The 19,328-nt window shown below is 39.1% G+C and overlaps 1 protein-coding gene across 3 annotated transcripts in view; it reads right to left on the bottom strand.

The window, feature by feature from the left end:
- The window catches only part of phf14 (PHD finger protein 14), a 141,065-nt gene extending 123,479 nt beyond the window's left edge, over nt 1-17,586 (bottom strand). For 2 of the 3 annotated variants that reach the window (XM_082521163.1, XM_082521164.1), the window contains exons 1-4: nt 17,475-17,583; nt 15,281-15,391; nt 11,448-12,199; nt 8,911-9,043 (exon numbers count right to left, since the gene is read on the bottom strand). In XM_082521163.1, the coding sequence (XP_082377289.1) occupies nt 8,911-9,043; nt 11,448-12,199; nt 15,281-15,391; nt 17,475 (997 nt within the window). In that variant the 5' untranslated portion in view covers nt 17,476-17,583. Of the gene's footprint in view, nt 1-8,910; nt 9,044-11,447; nt 12,200-15,280; nt 15,392-17,474 lie in introns of all 3 variants that reach the window. The other variant, XM_082521162.1, reaches the window with a different exon arrangement.
- Between the last annotated feature and the right edge of the window lie 1,742 nt (nt 17,587-19,328).

Raw genomic sequence — 19,328 nt, 5'->3', positions numbered from 1 at the left:
TAAAGTCTTAACTGCAGATACAACTCACCTTTCATCTCTGACCTAAAGCCCTTTGTTTTAATCTTAAAAAAATAGTTTGTGAGCTTTGAAATGAGTCAGTATGTTAAGAGTACTACACCTTTTTAGCAAGGGCGCATAGCATTCGTTCTTCAAGTATTTATTCTTGAATGCGCAGGTGTTTTGTTTTTCCCCTACTGATCCAGTATGAACTCAAAACCAAACTACATCATTGTGTTTTTAGACACCAGTCAGACCACCACTAGACAGTGTGATTAGAAAGTATTGCTTTACATCATCACTATAAAAAACACCATTCAGAGAGCAAATATACAGTAGTTACGGCCTTTGTAGAGCCTGGTGTGATTTTCAATTTATATAGGTGTGTCCCTCCTTAGGCGTCACACCTTTTGTACAGCTGACCCTACCCAGCAATTAACAAAATACTTAAGGCCCACCCCACCCCCACAACCCGAAATAGAGTAAACAGAAGAGAACAGATGGGTGGATTGAGAGAAAAAAATATTACCAGCCTTCCCACACATGTATCATTGAGTAGTGCTACTTTAATAACTGCTGATATTTCCTTAAGAGTCTTGCTCCCAATATTGATCATTCTGAGGTGACCTGAATTTCTTCCACTAAACTATCAGCACATCTTTTAGGCCCCATTCCTACAAGACCGCTCAAGTAAGTTTTAGCATTAATTAATGCTGTCTTAACTAATTATAGACCGGTTTCTAACCTTTTAATCTTGAAGAGTAGGTGTCAAAGAGTTAACTAAATATTTGCGGAAGAAAGGTTTATATGACGAGTTTCAGTCAGCAGTGTTTCTGTGCTAGGATGCACACTAGTGAGGGTTATAAATATTCTTTTTATGGCCTCCAACAGTGGACTCATCTCTGTGCTTGTCCTGCTAGATAACAGGGCAGTATTCAATACTGTTGACCATAACAATTTATTACAGAGAACTAGAACACACCATAGGTATGAAAGGAATTACACTGCAAAGTTTCAATCATATCTATCTGAGAGACGCCAATTTGTGGCATTTCTGAGGTATCTTTACTTCAAAAGCTAGTCATGGAGTTTGAAAACACTGTATAGATTTGCATTGCTATGCAGATGACAGCCACCTTTACTTATCCATGAAGCTGTATGATACAAATCAGTTAGCTGAAGTGAAGACATAAAGGCCTGGATGACTTCTAATTTCCCATATCTAAATAGCCCGATGTCAGATCGCAAAATTTCCAGTGCAAAATTTAAGATTCAAAGGTTGTAGCGTTGACTGCAAGACTTCGCTTTAAACTTAACTAGTTTTATTACTATTTACACTTAAACAGCTAATTTCAAAACAAACAACCATACAACGACAAGTGACAGCACCACCCAGAGTGGAAGAACTTGAAGATTTCATCAACAGATCCAAGAAACAAAACCCAACCAAGTTAGAAAGACTGATTTGTCAACTGATGCCGAGGACTTACTCACAACCGACATTCAGGTAAGTGTTTTTGAGTCCATTAACAAAAAGTTGGATCTCCTAGCCATGCCTTATCAGGAGATGAAGGATTAAAATCAAGCTTAGATATTTTTTTTGTCTCCCGTGTTGTCTCTGGCAGCCAAGGCTGATGTTTCCATTTTCTCATGGAAAAAGGGTTGTGTCATAGGGGTAGGAAATGTTGGGATGGACAAGATCCAATCTGGGAGCAACCTCATCTGCGTTATGAAAGGTCTGTCACCAAGATAGAGATCTGTAGCATTCTCAAAAGTCTCAGTTTTAACCCGTTTATAAAAACAGAAAAACAAAACAAAAGCATAGTTGTGCTTTGGACAACAAAAACATTATGGGCCAGGTTTTGATAGGTTCTAGGTTCATCAGTGTAATGCAAAATTTGTGTTTCAACTCATCTAATCCAGCAGGTGGCAGTCGATTTTGTAGACATATAGATAGATCTATTATTGTACAATCTACTGTACAATATAAAGCGCCTTGAGGCGACTGCAGTTGTGATTTGGCGCTGTATAAATAAAATTGAATTGAATTGAATAGATAGGTACCTTAATGTATTAGAGTAGCAAAGTTTTTTAAATGTTGGATAGTTTTTTCTTAAGACAATGATTCAGCAGTTACTGTACTGAGTTTGGAGAGTAAGGCTTTTATAAATTTTTTGGAGTATAGGATAACAGATTTTAAGTTGTCAGTATTCAAGAAATTGAACTGTGAACTTTGATCCTACCTTCATCCCAGAATATTTAGGTTTTCTTGTGGAAAACTGGTTGAAAGAGGTAAAATGGTAGAGTTTGACCAGTTCAGAGAGTAGCTGGAGACTTCTCTCTAACCTTAAATGTTTGCGGCAAGGAAGAATGGGGTCCTGAAGGATTAATGGCAAGCCATCTGCATAAGGGAGATATTTATGTTCTGTATTAGATAATGTCTTAAAGCAGGGGTCTCAAATTTGGCCCTTAAAGTGACTTTTTATGTTAGGGAGGATGTGTTTGTTGTTGAGTGCAATTTTTTAAATAAGTTTTTTAAAAAGAAAAACATTATTTAATATGAAGGCAACATGAGCAGAGAGTACAAACATGTTGAGGGGCTTGTTGTGTTAGTTCGGTGAGTTCAACCCCCCCCCCCCCCCACCTCTACTGCAGAGCCCCTCTGTTTTCACAGAGTTGTGCGTCCACATTGAAAAGGCCGAAAACACTTACGTTCCAGTACTGCGCATGCGTGAAACCAAGACGATTCGATCTGCCTCATTTCTGCCGCGGAAACTGAAACGTCCCGGCAAAATGCCAAGGAAAAGCACAGAGGTTTTTAAATGGACTAACAATGAGGTGGCGTTGTTGCTGCGAGTAACACAAAAGTACAAAGTTGCAAAAGCTATTGAGAATTAAAGAAATTGAAGAAAAGCTATTTGGTGCATGTACAAACTGATATTAATCTTTAATATGGCTGAAATAATTGAGCGCAAACAAAACAACTGCTGTATAATGCCTTCTGCTATCTTAGGTTAATTGGTCATATGACTGCATCACATAACTAAAATGTGTCATCGTTTTCGAAAAGGCTCCGGGTTCTCTGTCCACACTGCAACGCGAAAACTGCGTTTTCAAATGTATACGCTTTGGAGAGCGTTTTCAAAACGCTGCGTTTTCCTTGACCAAAAACGCTGCCTCAGTGTGGACGGAAGGCCAAAACGGAGAGAAAAAGATGTGTTTTCAAATGAAAATGTATTAGTGTGGACATGGCCGAAGTTTTGCTCCAGGAAGGCAGCAGGCCCAGACAAGGTGTGTCCTAGGCTGTTAAAGGCTTGTGCTGCTGAACTAGGGGAGCCGCTACAACAAATCTTTAACCTCAGTCTATGACTGGGGAGAGTGCCCACCCTCTGGAAGACATGCTGCGTCATTCCGGTCCCCAAAAAGAACCGGGCCAATGAGCTAAATGACTTTCGACCGGTGGCACCGGCATCACATCTTATGAAGACTCTAGAGCAGCTCTTTCTCAACCTCCTCCAGCCCCAGGTACAACATAACCTGGACCCACTACAGTTCGCCTAACAAGGCAGATGTCGGTGTGGAGGATGCTATTCTGTACCTCCTACACAGAGCTCACTCGCACCAGGATAAGGCACGGTAAGGATCCTGTTCCTCGACTTTTCTAGTGCCTATTATACAATCCAGCCCCGTCTGCTCCAGGAAAAACTCAACAGAGCACAGTACGTCAGGCTGAAGGACATCACGTCTGACACTGTGGTCAGCACCACAATAACTGTGCTGTCCCCCCTTCTCTTCCCCCTGTACACCTCTGACTTGAGCTATAACTCTGAATCACGCCATATTCAGACATTTGCGGATGACACAGCCATCATGGGGTGTATCTGGGATGGTCAGGAAGAGGAGTACAGGAGTCTGGTGAGGAACTTTGTTACATGGAGTCACACAAACCACATGCAGCTCAACACATTGAAGACCAAGGAACTGGTTGTGGACTTCGGAAGGTCCAGACCAGGTGCAGTGCCAGTTAAGGAGGTGGTCAACATGTACAAGTACCTCGGACTGTGGGTGGACAACAAACTGGACTGGTCATACAACACGCAGCACCTGTATAAAAAAAAAGCCAAAGCAGACTATTTCGTCAGGAGGCTGTGGTCTTTCAACATCTGCAGGAAACTCCTGTGGATGTTCTACTAGTCGGTGGTTGCCGGTGTACCTTTCTATGCTGTGTTGTGTAGGGGGAGCAGAACAGCAAAGGAGGACTCATCCAGGCTGGAAAAACTAATCAGGAAGACTGGCTCTGTGGCCGGCATGAAGCTGGACATTCTGGTGACAGTGGCAGAGAAGACGACACTAAAGAAACTGCTGGACATTATGGACGATGCTGAACATCCTCCGCATGTGGTCATAAATAATCAAAGGAGTCTACTCAGAGACAGGTTGCTTCTCCCCAAGTCTAAGCCCAACCTAAGACTTATTCTTGATGATCTGGATGGTGCAACCTTCAATTATCGCAAAGACCACACACTTCCATGTACTGTTTTAAACGTACAGTGACACCATGTTATTAGGAGAAACGGCAGATCGATCTATTATGGGGTTCAGTACAGCAACAGTCATCACCCATTTTGAGTTCTGAGCTTAGCAGATTGTTAATGTAACAGATGCGAAGATTAGACTTTGTGAAGAAATGATACAACATCTTTATTAGAGCCATAAAAATAAACAATATTTAGGAAAAGACTTTTCAAATGAGATAAACAGTATTTTGGAATCAGAAATTGTGTGACTGCAAGCAATCACAAGTATTTGAAACGCCCAACTTCTTTCTACAATTAAGTTCAATATTTTAACAGTCTGGAAAGATGAACACCATATCTGTCCTTCCAGATGACGATAAGAACTGGCTGCAAGGGCTGCCATGTCCTCTTCTTTATCAACCTCTATTGCAAACCACTTAAGCTTCCCTTCTGTGTCCTTTTTTGGAGATTAAACATGTCCCAGAGAAGGAAAATATCAACCAGGAATATGAACAAGATAAATTTAAGACCAGCTCTTAATATCTTGTGTCTGCCTATGCCTATGGAGAATTGGCAATCAGCACTTTTCTTATCCTTCACTACTCTGTGTTTGTGTTGTTAAAGAGTGTGACTGTCCAAGATGGTAGAACAGGTCTTGCTTTTACCTCAAAGGTTTTTGGTGTTTCAAGGTTAAGGGTTAATTCAGCCCATTTGAGTGACTGTCCTGACAACAAAAGATGCACTTTTTAAATCCAGCAGGCATGTCATTGCCAGGATAATGGATCAAATAACCTGTGTACATGTGAGTGCCCAAGACTAACAAACCAACTTAGAGAAGTAAAAAAAATGCTTTATAGCACCATTGAAAGCTTTATAACTACACGTTTATCTTAAAATGAGCTCTGCTTGCTCCCTTTAAATCTTCCTTTAAAGCACAACAAGAGGGGAAATAATTGAATGAGAGTGTATGCATGGCCACCCTTAATTGTGTATTTCTCCGAGAACTCCAATTCAAAAGAGATGACTCACTAAGTCATTGATTTTGCTTCCAAGCGGTTGCACTCACTCAGCTGAAGAAGCTGGACAGAAGTTTACTCCCTCCTTGTCCTTTGTTACAGTTCAAGATTCAATAATACAACAACGATACAAGATCAAAGAGCAGATAGATGCCTGAATAGGGTTTTTTTTATGTTACCAGATCGTATTTACATAAATAAATACATCCCTACACTGCTATTTCTCAAATAACCATTACAGTAAAAAGCAAATCAGTATTGAACACATCCCCAGTTGTCGAACTAACTACATTTCTAAAGGTTTGTCCCTGTGTCATTTCTCATTATTACACATCATTTATGGACTTTGTGTATTGATTTCTTTGCATGTGTGGATTGCATGGGTTGTTACCAACATTTGGTGAGAATGTCATATCATTAAAGTGCTTTGAGTGCTCCAGGAGAGTAAAAAACACTATATAAGAATCAGTCCATTTACCATGTCAGTAGCACCTTCAGTAATACATTTACTTGATTTACTATGATTCCTCCATAACAATGCGAGAAAGTGTTTAAGTCATACAGGAAACAATTATGTCAAATTGTTGCTGCTAAAGGTGGTCCTACAAGCTACTGAATCACAGGGAGTACTTAGTTTATCATGCACTGCTCACCTATTTTGGCACTGATTGGCTTATGTTTTTTTTTTATAAACATTGACATGATGTAATATCCCATGTACCGTTGCTTATCTCAGATTGTATTTACCTCATTTTAACACCTGGTATATCCTGCCATGCAAAACTGAACTGAACAGAAGATGTACTTCCTTTTTATTATGACTGTGTATACAAAGCAAAGCAGCAGAGGAGACAAGCATTTGCTTCCTATAACAAGGGCTTTAACTCGCATACTCATCAGAGTAGCATCGGTATCAAATGACCTATTAAACATGATATTGCAGCATTGCGCCCTTGCAATCTCCCCATTTCAATGTGTAGTGAAAGTGTAAACTTCAAACGAGATACCTGTTTTTTTTAAATTGTGTTGACAGGCCGACTAAAACCAGACTTTTCTTATCTAAATACAGTCATCATTTTGGCACAGGAAGAATGGGTAAAAACAGGATTTTGTAATGGAAACGTTTGTGATCAGAAAGACCTTGACTCAATAGGCCTGATGACCAAAAATTATTTAAATGAAGCCGAATTATGTAGGAGCAGCAGTCTTCTTTCTTTGTAGGTTGACATTCACTGAACAGAATATGGTTAAATGGTATTAAAGTCAAGTGGTTATATATCAGTTTACTCCATTACAGCCTACTGTTGGGCTTCACAACACTGAGGTGAGCACAAGACCCTTGGAAGTTCATCCTTGCTATTGACAATATGCTGGTAGACTAAGCAAACCTAGCAATGGGACATACTGATGTTAATTGGGAAGAATGGTTATTTAAGTTTACTTTGAATGGTTGCTGGTCCCAGAGGTGTTGGTCTGAGTAAAACAGCTGAAATACTGGGATTTTCTTACAACCATCTCTTTGGTTTACAGAGCATGTTCCTAAAAAGAGAAAATATCCACTGATCAGAAGCTCTCTGGGTGAAAATGTCTTGCTGATGCTAGAGGTCACAGCAGACTGCCAGGAAGACTTCAAAGCCTTAGTCTCAATCTCATACTGGTTTTTTGAAAATGAACTTTTATTTAAAATATTTTTGATACAAATTTTCTTTTTCTAAAAAAAAAAAAAAGAAAGAAAAGAAAAGAATATACATTCTACATTCTGAAAGCCAAACAAGTTCTAAATTTGGTACTAGTAAGGTGTAACTTATGAAGTAGCCGATGAGCGTATATGGATAATCAAGTATCTACTCCGGCCTGCGTTGCTATACTGGCTTTGCGCACATTAGGTGGTACTTGACTAGGGATGGGTACCGGTATCCGGTGCCAGCAGCGCACATTTCGGTGCTTTATTTCTGTGCTTTTTTTTTTTCCTGAGATGTCATACACTTTGGATTCTAGCCAATTATTTTACCTTTCCAAGGATAGTAGGCGGGCCCAGGTACGTACGTTCTTTTAGAGCAGAGCTACAGATTAAAAATGCCCAAGGCGAAGCGGTTAAAAGTCTGGCTGTACTTCACACCAAAAGATGCAAACTCAGCAGCCTGCAACAAGTGCTTTAAGCTGATGCTGTGCAAAGGAGGTAACACCTTGAATCTGATAAAACACCTGGCGACGCATAGCGCTTTTTTAAAAGCCGAGAAATGCACCGTATTTGATAGCTTGCTGCAAGACCTCACACCGAGCACATCTACTGAGGGTGTGGCGCCTGTTATCGGACCCGGAGTTAGCAACATCCCACCAAGAACCCAAAGAGGAGAGTCCTGGCCCCTAGCCCTGCCAGTGTAGCAGAAATGATGAGGATGATGATGGCAGCAGCAGCCGTTCTTCTCTGCGTGAGTAGCTTAATGTTGTTCGTTTGTAATTTACGTTGAGTAGGCTAACCACGTTATTAAATTAATGCATGTATGGTGAACTAGCAAACACCGTCATAGTTACATGCGGCTTTCTTCTTGTTCGATAGAGTGATACCATATATGCCCTACAGCTGCAGAAAAGGCTAACATTGTTATCTTTTTACAGAAAAAAAAAAACAAAAAAAAAAAAAACAGCTAAACATGAGAGGTTTTTGGACAGAATTTGTGTTTGCCATTGTTTAAGCACCGGTTCCAACCAAAGGAGGTATGTTGTATCAACAGAAAAGGCTAACTTGGTTATCATTTTGCAGAAAAAAAAGAGACTTCTAAAAATAAAAACATAAGAGGTTTTTGGACAAAGTTTGTGTTCTCCATTTTTTAAGCATCGGTTCGAGCATCGGCACCGTTTCAAAAGTACCGGTTTGGCACCGGTATTGGATAAAACCTAAACGATACCCATCCCTATACTTGACTGTTATGGAAAACAACTAAAACAGAGGCGAGTCTGTAGTAGTGGAAGAAGGTTAATAGAGAAAGCATTCATCTCTCTATCCACCAACTGCCTTATTCATCTCTTCTGCCCTAAAAACTGCTACAGGAAGTCTTTCATAGCTCATTAACATTATTATTTTTTACTACTACGATTATACCTGGTGACGCTAAAGAGTATTTAAAGAGTATATAGCTACCTAGCTTACCAATTAACCTAACCCCACTAACTGCATGTCTTTGGATTGTAGGAGGAAACCGGAGTACCTGGACAGAACCCATGCAAACACAAAGAGAACATGCAAATTCCAAACAGAAAGACCTTGGTCAGATGGTGAATTTGAACTTCTTGCTGTGAGGCAGCAGTGCTAACCACCACACCACCGTCCTACATACATGCATGCACATGCCCACTATACTGAAATAACTCTACCTTACCTTCATGGACGGTCACCCCACAGTTGTCACACTGAATTATTTCATCTGCATCCTCGCTGTTGTCTCCCAGACAAACGCAGCAGATGAGAATGTGTTGTGTGCTCCAGGTCTGGGACCGATCCAGCAAAGCACCCTGGGGAATCAGGGAGCAGAGTCAGAGTCACAAACCCAATGACTGACATTCATGGAAACGGTTGAAGTTGATTCTCTTGAATTTACTATGATGACATCAAAACCTCTCATTGGATTGCAGGCATTCTATGACTCGTGTTATACTTTGGTATTATGGAGCACCAAGCAAAGGTGCCAATGTAAAAGCCAGCTGCCTTAAATTTAGTTCAGCTGCAAATAAGCTAAAACAAACTTATGGTATTAAGCTCTTAGATATTACAGATATTAAAAAATAGTTATTTTATTTTAGATTATCTCTGATTTTGGAGCAGGCGTTAACAACACTCCTGAAAAGAGTTTCTATTCTTAATAGATAAAACACTAAACCAGCATATAAGAGAAGAAGAAAACAGATTCCCATGATGCATTTAGTATTTTCTTTTTCAGTCACCTTTCTCACTCAATATGTGTTAATAGACCTCTCTTCATTAAAGCACACTTGTTATTAATCTCTGGCTCTCCTCTACAGCATGTCTTTATCCTGCCTTCCTTCTCTCAGGCTCAGGAAGGTTCTGCCGGAGGTTTCTTCCTGTTAAAAGGGAGTTTTTCCTTCCTGCTGTCACCAAAGTGCTTGCTCATAGGGGGTCATATGATTGTTGGGTTTTTCTCTGTATTATTGTAAGGTCTACCTTACAATATAAAGCGCCTTGAGGTGACTGTTATTGTGATTTAGGGCTGTATAAATAAAATTGAATTGAATGTAAAAGGAATTTTAATAAATGAACAATAAAAATTACATGTTGTTATTAACAAGAGTTCAACCTCCATCCATCCATCTTCTTCTGTTTTATCCGGGGCCGGGTTTCGGGGGCAGCAGCCTAAGCAGAGAAGCCCAGACCTCCCTCTCCCCAGCCACCTCCTCCAGCTTATCTGGGGGAACACCAAGGCTTTTCCAGGCCAGCCGAGAGATATAATATCTCTCCAGCATGTCCTGGGTCTGCCCCAGGGCCTCCTCCCAGTGGGACATGCCCGGAACACCTCACCCAGGAGGCACCCAGGAGGAATCCTTGTCAGATGCCCGAACCACCTCAGCTGGCTCCTTTCGATGTGGAGGAGCAGCGGCTCTACTCTGAGATTTGGTGTGTTCATGGTTATGAGCTTTTGTACATGTTTGTCTGCATGTGACTGCAATGAAAAGAGGCCAGCATACAGTATCAGCATCCTAGTTTGCCCTGTACTTTGATGCAAAGCTTTTGTGTTGCTAAAAACAAGATGTTGCAATAGTTTTAAATTGTGTTGATAGGCCAATATTTTTAATGATTTGTTCGCTTTTTCCTCATGTCAGAGTTTGTTGATCGGGTGTTTTGTTCAACGCCTCCCACTCTTTTTGGGTTTGTTTTTTTTTACCCAGTAAAGGAATGTTTTGGATGCTAGAACTGTGTTTTCCTTCACTCAACCTGAGCTCAGCGTTTCATAATGACTCTGCCTCTTTGCTCTTTGTGGTGTGTGTGTAGGTGGGCTCCATCTCCACATTAATCCTCTGAGCTCCGGGTGTAGTTGGCCATTTTTGACTTTATCTTTTTATTTCACCTTTAAACACGGGTATTATGCTTTTCAGCACAACCATGTCTGAATTTACAGTTATTTTCTTTATTTTGACAAACTGTATGAACACAATTGACCTAAACTCACATAAAAACAAAACCAATCGTAAAATCTGAGTAGTTCGATTTTAGACTAATAAAAACCACAACACAAATTATTTTCCTAACTTGATATATAAATTGTAAATTTTTAAAACTTAAGCACAAATTTTGCAAACAATAAAGTTATACATAATATTTACCTAGAAATGCTGCCATGCTTTAGGTTTTTTTTGGGTTGTTGTTTGGTTTTTTTCCACAACCATTTAAAACTATTTACAAAACAGGTGCCACAAAATGATGCCACACAAATGATTTTTGCCACTCAAAAAAATAGTTTCTGTCCACACCAAGACAGGGTAGCACATCACGGGCCTGACAACAGATGGTGTCACTCCTCCTGTTTTAGACCCGGAGACAGCGTTGACATTGCATCATTACATCTACCTTTGGTGGCTTTTTGGCTACCATCTGTGACATTCAGTAGTGGAGTCATTGTTTTGACACACAAAACAAAGCCAATAACTACACTACTACACAACACTACACACGTGCAAAACTTCCCCCTCTTCCTAAGCAATCAAATGCCACATGTTACAATATAATTTTTTGATTGGTTGACATAACGCATTGTTCCACCAACAGAGAAGGGAGTGTTCATCCTGTAATTAAGGGTGGCCATTCAACAATGGTGTTCATCAAAAACATTTTATTAGTTATTATTATTAACAATGTTTATTTGGTTTGAACTGCTTTTTGAAACGTGTCTGATCTTGTACTCACCTCGCTGCCCTTTCCCTGGGACATGCTATCATTGGTCAGTTCTTCATCAAAAGCACTGCTGCTCTTCGTCTTCTTTTTGGACTTCTTCGCTTCTTTGTCACTATCACTGCTACTATTAATGTTGTCCTCACCATCTTCCTTGTCATCATCATCATCATCATCGCCGTCGCCATCTTCGTCATCATCATCATCGTCGTCGTCATCATCATCGTCATCGTTGTCATCGTCATCACTAGCACTTTCACCACCCTCTTCATCTGTGCCTCCTTTCTGAGAGTTTGCTTTGCCTTTCTTCTTTCCTGCTGTGGGTCTCCAGTCATTATCATCTTCACTATCGTAGTCGTCCATCTCGTTCAGGTCTTCCATGGTGGTAAAGTCCAGAAGTGGGCGGTTCCTGCGGAAATTCCATTTCTTGGGCTCAGCTTGAGACTCTTCAGCATTTACATTGTTGGATGCAGACACTAAGGAAGATCCAGTTTCAGCAGCTTCAGCAGGCTCTGAAATTTTCTTGGTCTTGCGTCTGCCTTTGGGTGCGATGACAGTGGGAGTGTCTTTGGTGGAACTGTCTGACGATTGCTGCCGTTTGCTCTTCTCCTCATCCTCAGTCAAGTTCTCCTCAGCAGCCAGGTCTTTGGTCTCCTCCTCATCTATGCCATCATCTGCTGAAGCAGCATTATCTGAATCACTTTCTGAACCGCCTGCACTCACTTTGGACCCTTCTTCATCACTGCCATTGCCTGTGCCCTCTGACCCTGTCACAACAGAGAAGAAAGTGTCTGTGAGATCACTGAAAAGTCTGGCTGTTTCTCCAGCAGAACCCACAATGTGGAGGAGGGGGTCTGTTTACAGTCAAACTGGCATTAGTGAACTTAATAGCAAAAAGTAAAGAAATTTGGGACCCACAACTTCATTTTCTTTAGAAAACAGGCACCATGTAAATAAACAGGGTTTCAAATGGAATAACATTTACTGTCAAGAAGCATTCTCACAGCACAGAAATAATCAAACAAACACAAATTTCTCAACTTCGTATGTATACACCTCCTCAGTGTTTGTTTTGACTTCTGTGGTTAGGGCCTCCTTTGATGTATTTCTTTTATAATGCCCAACAGGTCACGGCAGATGCCCACCCTCCCCGAGCCTGGTTCTACTGGAGGCTTCTTCCTGTTAAAAGGGAGTTTTTCCTTCCCACTGTCACCAAAGCGCTTGCTCATAGGGGTCATTTGATTTCACAGGACTCTGTTAAATTCTACAAAAAAACAAAAAACTAAGTACACCCTTACTGTTTCCACAGGAATTAAGAGGTTAAGTAGCAGCCAGGTGCTACTAATGAAATTAATTAACTGATCATCAGCAAGGGTGACTACCTCTGGAGCATTTAGGTATCTGTTAACACAATGCCACAATCTTCTCACAAACGACATGCCAAATTCACCTCAAGATCAGACCAGGCAATGCTCAAGAGAAACTGCAAAACACCCAAAACCTATATCTCAGACTCCACAGGCACCAGAGTTAGGGTGTGAAATTTTAAAGTTCACGACAGTACAGCTACAAAAAGACTAAAATCAGTGTGAGTTGTCTGGAAGGGTTGTCAGAAGAAAACGTCTTCTCTTTTAAAAGAACATGTTTTAATTCTACAAGCTCTCACATATTGCGACATAATTACCTTCACAGTCTCTGCCCACATTGAAGTTTTATGTGGCAGTGGGCTGAGACTGTGCAAATCAAGAAAGAAGTCCCTGCTTCAAAATCAGCATCTAAAGCTTGACTAAAATTGGATCTCAGTGCAGCATTTGATACAGTTGACCACAACATATTACTGAAACGACTGGAGAACTGGGCAGGTCTTTCAGGAACTGTACTAAACTGGTTCAAAACATACTTAGAAAACAGGAAATACTTTGTATCAATAGGTAACTTCACATCCGAGCAGACAAGTATCACATGTGGAGTTCCCCAAGGTTCCATCTTGGGACCCCTTCTGTTTAACATTTACATGCTCCCACTGGCACAGATTATAAAGAACAACAAAATAAACTACCACAGCTATGCAGATGACACACAAATATATATCACAATGTCACCAGGAGACCGAGGCCCTGTACAGGCTCTTGGTAAATGCATTGAGGAAATTAATGACTGGCTGTGCCACAATTTTCTCCAGCTAAACAAAAACAAAACTGAGGTAATAGTCTTTGGCGCCAAAGAAAAACGATTACAGGTCACCAGAGAACTTCAACCTATACACCTAAAAACCACCAACCAGGCGAGAAATTTGGGTGTAGTGATGGATGCAGACCTAAACTTAGAAAGACACATTAAGACAATAACAAAGTCAGCTTTCTATCACCTCAAGAATATTTCAAGGATAAAAGATCTGATGTCTCAACAGGACCTGGAAAAACTAGTCCATGCATTCATCTTTAGTAGGCTTGATTACTGTAACAGCATCTTTACAGGTCTACCTAAAAAAATCAGTCAGACAACTACAGCTCATTCAGAACTCTGCTGCTCGAGTCCTCACTAAGACCAAAAAAGTGGACCACATCAGTCCAGCTCTGAGGTCTTTACACTGGCTGCCTGTCCGTCAGAGGATAGACTTTAAAGTTCTGATGCTGGTCTATAAAGCTCTGAATGGTTTAGGACCAAAATACATCAATGACCTCCTGACCCAGTATGAACCTTCCAGATCCCTCAGGTCATCTGGATCCGGTCTTTTATCAGTTCCCAGAGTCAGAACCAGACACGGAGCAGCTGCATTCAGCTTTTATGCTCCTTATATCTGGAACAAACTCCCAGAAAGCCTCAGATCAGCTGAAACACTCAGTTTATTTAAATCCAGGTTGAAGACTCACCTATTCTCAGCTGCATTTGAATAAAGCACCAAATCCACACTGTTAAGCTTAAATTTCAAAACTTGCATTTAACTACTGATTTTATCTATTGTTCTGATTTTATCTGTTTTGATTTTATATACTGTTTTGTTTGTTTGTTAATTAGTTTGTTTGTTTGCTTGTTTTAATCAATTTTAAATCATGCTTTTTATTTGTTTTTGTTTCTAATGTCTCTGTAAAGCACTTTGAATCACCTTGTTGTTGAATTGTGCTATACAAATAAACTTGCCTTGCTTAAAATGTGCAGCTGCTCACATGGGCATCATCCTCTAGTATAGAAAGATTTGGAGGAATTGACTTCCTCCAAATTCCTCAACTTCATCTAAAATCAAAAGCTTAACAGTTAAAACTGAGATGCAACGGCTTTATCCAGCAGGAAAGTTATTCCAAACACACATCCAAACTAGTTTTGAAATCGATGTAGCAGGGTACAATAAAGTCTGTGAATGGTCCGCTCAAAGCCCCGAAAATAACCCTATAGAAAATTTCAGAAAATCATCAGAAGAAAGCCTAATGTGATATTTTTCAGATTCTTGAAATTTGGGATTATTATGAACCACAGATGACGAAATTCATAAAAAGAAAATTACACCGGAAAGTTTTATTCCAAACTTAGTGACTTGTGCATAAGAAAATTAAAATTCATCATTTCATATGTTGTTTTATGTAAATGAAATATTGGGGTTAAATTATTTTCTTTTATTTTCTAATACTGTAAAGTCATAGCATTTTTATTAAATTTTGCGCAGCATTTCAACTTTTCTAAAAAAAAAATAAAATAAATTAAAAATTAAATTAAATTAAATAAAACAGTTTGCATTTAAGTTAGCCAGCCAAAAGCTTATTAGTCTCAAGCCATTTGGACTGTTCATTTCTGAACAATAAAAAACTATGCATGTATTTAATACTGTTAGACATCACAAAGGCCATACTTACCTGAAGCATCTCCTACTTGAAAGTCACTGTCATCTGAACTGTCATAATCCAAGGCATCAAGCAGAGAGGCAGCAAGTGGTTTTACCTGCCGTCGCTTTAAACTGCGGTCCACTACATGGGGGAGTCCCAGAAACCAACAGACAAGAATGCAACATTTGAGTAAGATGCCATGAGCAGAAAAACACAGCTGAGAAGAAAAAAACTATAAAAAGCAGATAAGCTTTGCATGTTTAACCATGCAAAATTGTTTTTACTTTATTGCATAATGATCATTATAAAGCATAAAAGTGATAATATTTTATTTGATAGTATTTCAAATAAAATTGGGCTATGAAAAGGAGATGCTAGCAGGTGGTTATGTGCCCATATGTAAAGTGCAGCATTCTGTACTGCTGACCATAATATATTATTACAGCGATTACAGCATGCTATAGGTATTATAGGTACGCTGCAGTGGTTTGAAACATATCTGTCTAACAGATGGAGAGTCCTCTTCACACACTAAGGTTAATTATGGAGTTCCACAAGGTTCTGTGCTAGCACCAATTATTTTTACATTATACATCCTTTCCTTAGGTTGTATCATTAGAAGGCATAGAATACATTGTTGCTGTTATACAGGTGATACTCAACTTTATCTATCCAAAACAGATAACACACACTATTTAGTTAAACTAAACTGCAGGAATGTCTCAAAGGTAGGTAGATGACCTCCAATTTTCTGCTTCTAAATTCAGATAAAACTGAGGTTATTGTGCTCGGCCATAAAAAGTCTTACAAATATGGAATCTAGCCTCTGGATGCCACTACCTTAAGCTCCAGTAACACTGTAAGGAGTGTCTGAGTTGGGGTAAACTTAAGTGTCCATAAAGGGCTGAAAAATGTCTATAAGAGAGCCACTGACAATTTGTCAGCAAGATAGTTCCAGACTTTGAAGGCCTATACTGTTTTCTGCAGCCAAGTCTATGCTTTTCATACATAATCTTTTTCTTGCCTCCCACATTCCTGGTGAACTCCAGAACAAAAGAAGCAGTTTCATCCCACTTGCCAATCAATCAGCATTGGCCTACATGCTGCTGAGTTTTGGTGGACTCCACAAAAGTATGTTTGAAAGATTAGGAGTTTTATGGTTGAAAACTCCTGGCTGTGTTGTTTCTTGTCTACCTTCATTCAGTCATACTTCCCTTTGTCATAGGAAAATACATACCCTTATATATACACCTATAAAATACCAAAGGTACCGCAGTGCCGTAGGTAGGTTGTGTACGATAACACAAAGTTGCTTCAATGTAGAGATTGTTTTGTAATGATGGTCTAGTTCACCTGTACGGTCTGCACCTCAGATTGACGGCGAGTTACACTTAAAGACATTTAAAGCAAACTCAATTTGTGCTTTATGCAAATCAATCTATGCTGCTACACAAAATATTCAGCACCCAAACGTCCAATTACTTTTTAGCCCTTAACGTTCGGGTATCCTGTATCAAAAGGACAGTTCTCTCTCAAACGCGGCTTTAAATAGTGGCGTAAACCTATCTATTGTTTTCCCTTCAACACCAACACGAAACACAACGTTAATCAGCTGCAGACATTAGGTTTTCTGATGCTGGGATTTGTACAGCTCTTAGCTACGCAACTTGCCTATTAGCACACTGTTAGCAAACAAATAGCACCGCTGCGCCTAAACGGCTATCAAAAGCGGTCCCTGTTTTGTTTTCACGAACGATACATGTTTGTTTTTCTTTTTAACTGAAGAATCTACGATAGTCGTCTAAAACAGCTTAAGAGGTACACTTACCAGACATTTTGGTCCGTCAAGCACCATAGCTAATCGTGCTGAGCATTATTAGCTATACTTAAATTATGACCTTCTAATTGAATCACTGATGCTCGTGATGCTTTTAGTATATATATATATATATATATATATATATATATATAGGGACACAATTAAAAGCATTCAAAAGTAAGATCCAAGTTAATGTGTTAGCATCAGACCAAGTTAATGCAAAACTGCACGTAAAACACAACAGCATTAGCATTTAGCATACCAGCAACATCACTACTAGTCACAAAGTAGAGCCGGGCTAGCTAACTAGCAACAGTTTGAGGGAACAAATAATTGTTAATTGTGCCAGACGGCAAATACAATTTGAATATATATATATATAAATGACAACGTGGAAGGACTCACTCTGTACTTCACGTTCACTACGACAGGTCTCCTATCAGAAGCATGGTATATGGACAATGGAGAACACCGTGGTGACGTACTGACGGCTGCATATTGTTGCTATGAGGACAGTTACGTAGTACAATATGACAGTCACGTGAGAGTTAGTGACTCAAAATAATAATATCTGAGTTTATAAACTTTATTTAATTAATGATGACATTAATTGTGTATAGAGTGCATGTAGGCCTACTATAAAACCAATGCTAAGTTTTGGAACCATAGAAATTATTAAAACAGCACTTACTGTATACACGTTTTTATCATAGACTATCCAATTTAGGGGATTTTATGGATTTTTTAAGAGTAATTACTATTACTAATTACTAATTATCAATAGAATAACAACTTTTTTCATTCTGAAAGTTGGGAAATCCTTGTTACAACAGCTAAAACTAATAAATAGCTTGAAATTTGTATGTAGCACAACAAAATTTCCATAAGCTAAAAACTTCATAACACAAAAGAACTCAGTTAAATACAAAGAAAATAAAGGTTAGTGTGTAAAAAGCTGACTATAAAAATAAATAAATGGGATAAAATGTTTATGCACATCAGAACTTTTCTAAAAATGTACCTATTTGAGCTGGAATTGATGTAAACAGCACTGAACATTCATGGGGATGGTAAAAGTTTAAATTTCCATTTAAAATATCTATTTATGAACATTCTCACATTATGGTGGAATAACTATATAGAATAACTCAGGTTTGAACAATCAGATTGGGTGCACTGTATCAACATGAAAAAGGTGGACAAATAAATTATCCACATATATTTTTCAAAGATTCAAAATTACACTTAATTTATCATTAAAAAAGTTATAGGATTCAAAATCTATTGTTAATTAATTGTTTTTTAATTGTATCATTGCTCATGTCTGAGGTTTGGATTTTTTTGTGCATATTTTTGATTAAAAAAAAAATTCATAGAGAATCTAATGCTGACAATTAACTTATTTAATTTAAAACAGATTGGGGGGGGGGGGGGGATTAAAAATTATGTTTTCTAATGAAAAAATGTGAATGTTACTCCAAAGGAATGGAGTTGTATAAATGTATACTTTGACTTATTTTCAAAATTAACTTTGTTTCTGTTGTCCTCTTTTGACTTTGTCAGTTTTGCAAATAAGAGATGATTAAAATAAATGAACCTAGATTGATCCTGATGCATGCTAAGGGGAAGACGGATGGGACAGGAAAGCAAAAGGGATGATTACAGCTGTCCTTTCTTGATGAAAAATGGCCCTGAATTGTGCAGAAAGAGGCCGTTTTTATCAGCTTGTATCAAAATACTGAGGATATCACAGTAGTGATCACTGTCATCATCACTATCAGCATTTTCATCCTTTTCTCTCCTGCCCTACTTTGATCAACATGGAGCCTGTTTGCAGTAGATAGTGTTGGAGGGAATGTGTTGAGTACTTTGTCTGACATTGAAATCAGTGGGATAATGACAGTCAGGCCAGGTGGAAGTGTAACAGCCACTTCATTGCACCAGTTTTTCAAGCAGAAAAAGGGTTTATGCCTATAGTGCTTATGTACTATTATAGTTAAAGCCTCAAACCAATCCCCAAACACAAAAGGAAATCAGAATAGAAGTTTTCAGAAGTTGAGACTAAGAGAGAGTGAGGTGAGGATGGTCTCACTCCAATGCATCACATATGGAAGTTTAGGCATTTTAATGGACTGTGTATAACTTTTGTGCCATTTTTCAAAATGCAATCCAACATGACATTGTCATATGCGCTGGATTCCTCATCCGGTACTATGGCAACAAAAAATGAAGAAGGATTGGAAGGAGTTTGTAACAAAA

Source organism: Aulonocara stuartgranti (assembly GCF_965226115.1).
Source record: "Aulonocara stuartgranti genome assembly, chromosome: 22".
NCBI classification, from domain to species: domain Eukaryota; kingdom Metazoa; phylum Chordata; class Actinopteri; order Cichliformes; family Cichlidae; genus Aulonocara; species Aulonocara stuartgranti.
The sequence above is the reverse complement of the archived record's forward strand: the minus strand, read 5'-3'. Positions and strand labels throughout refer to the sequence as shown.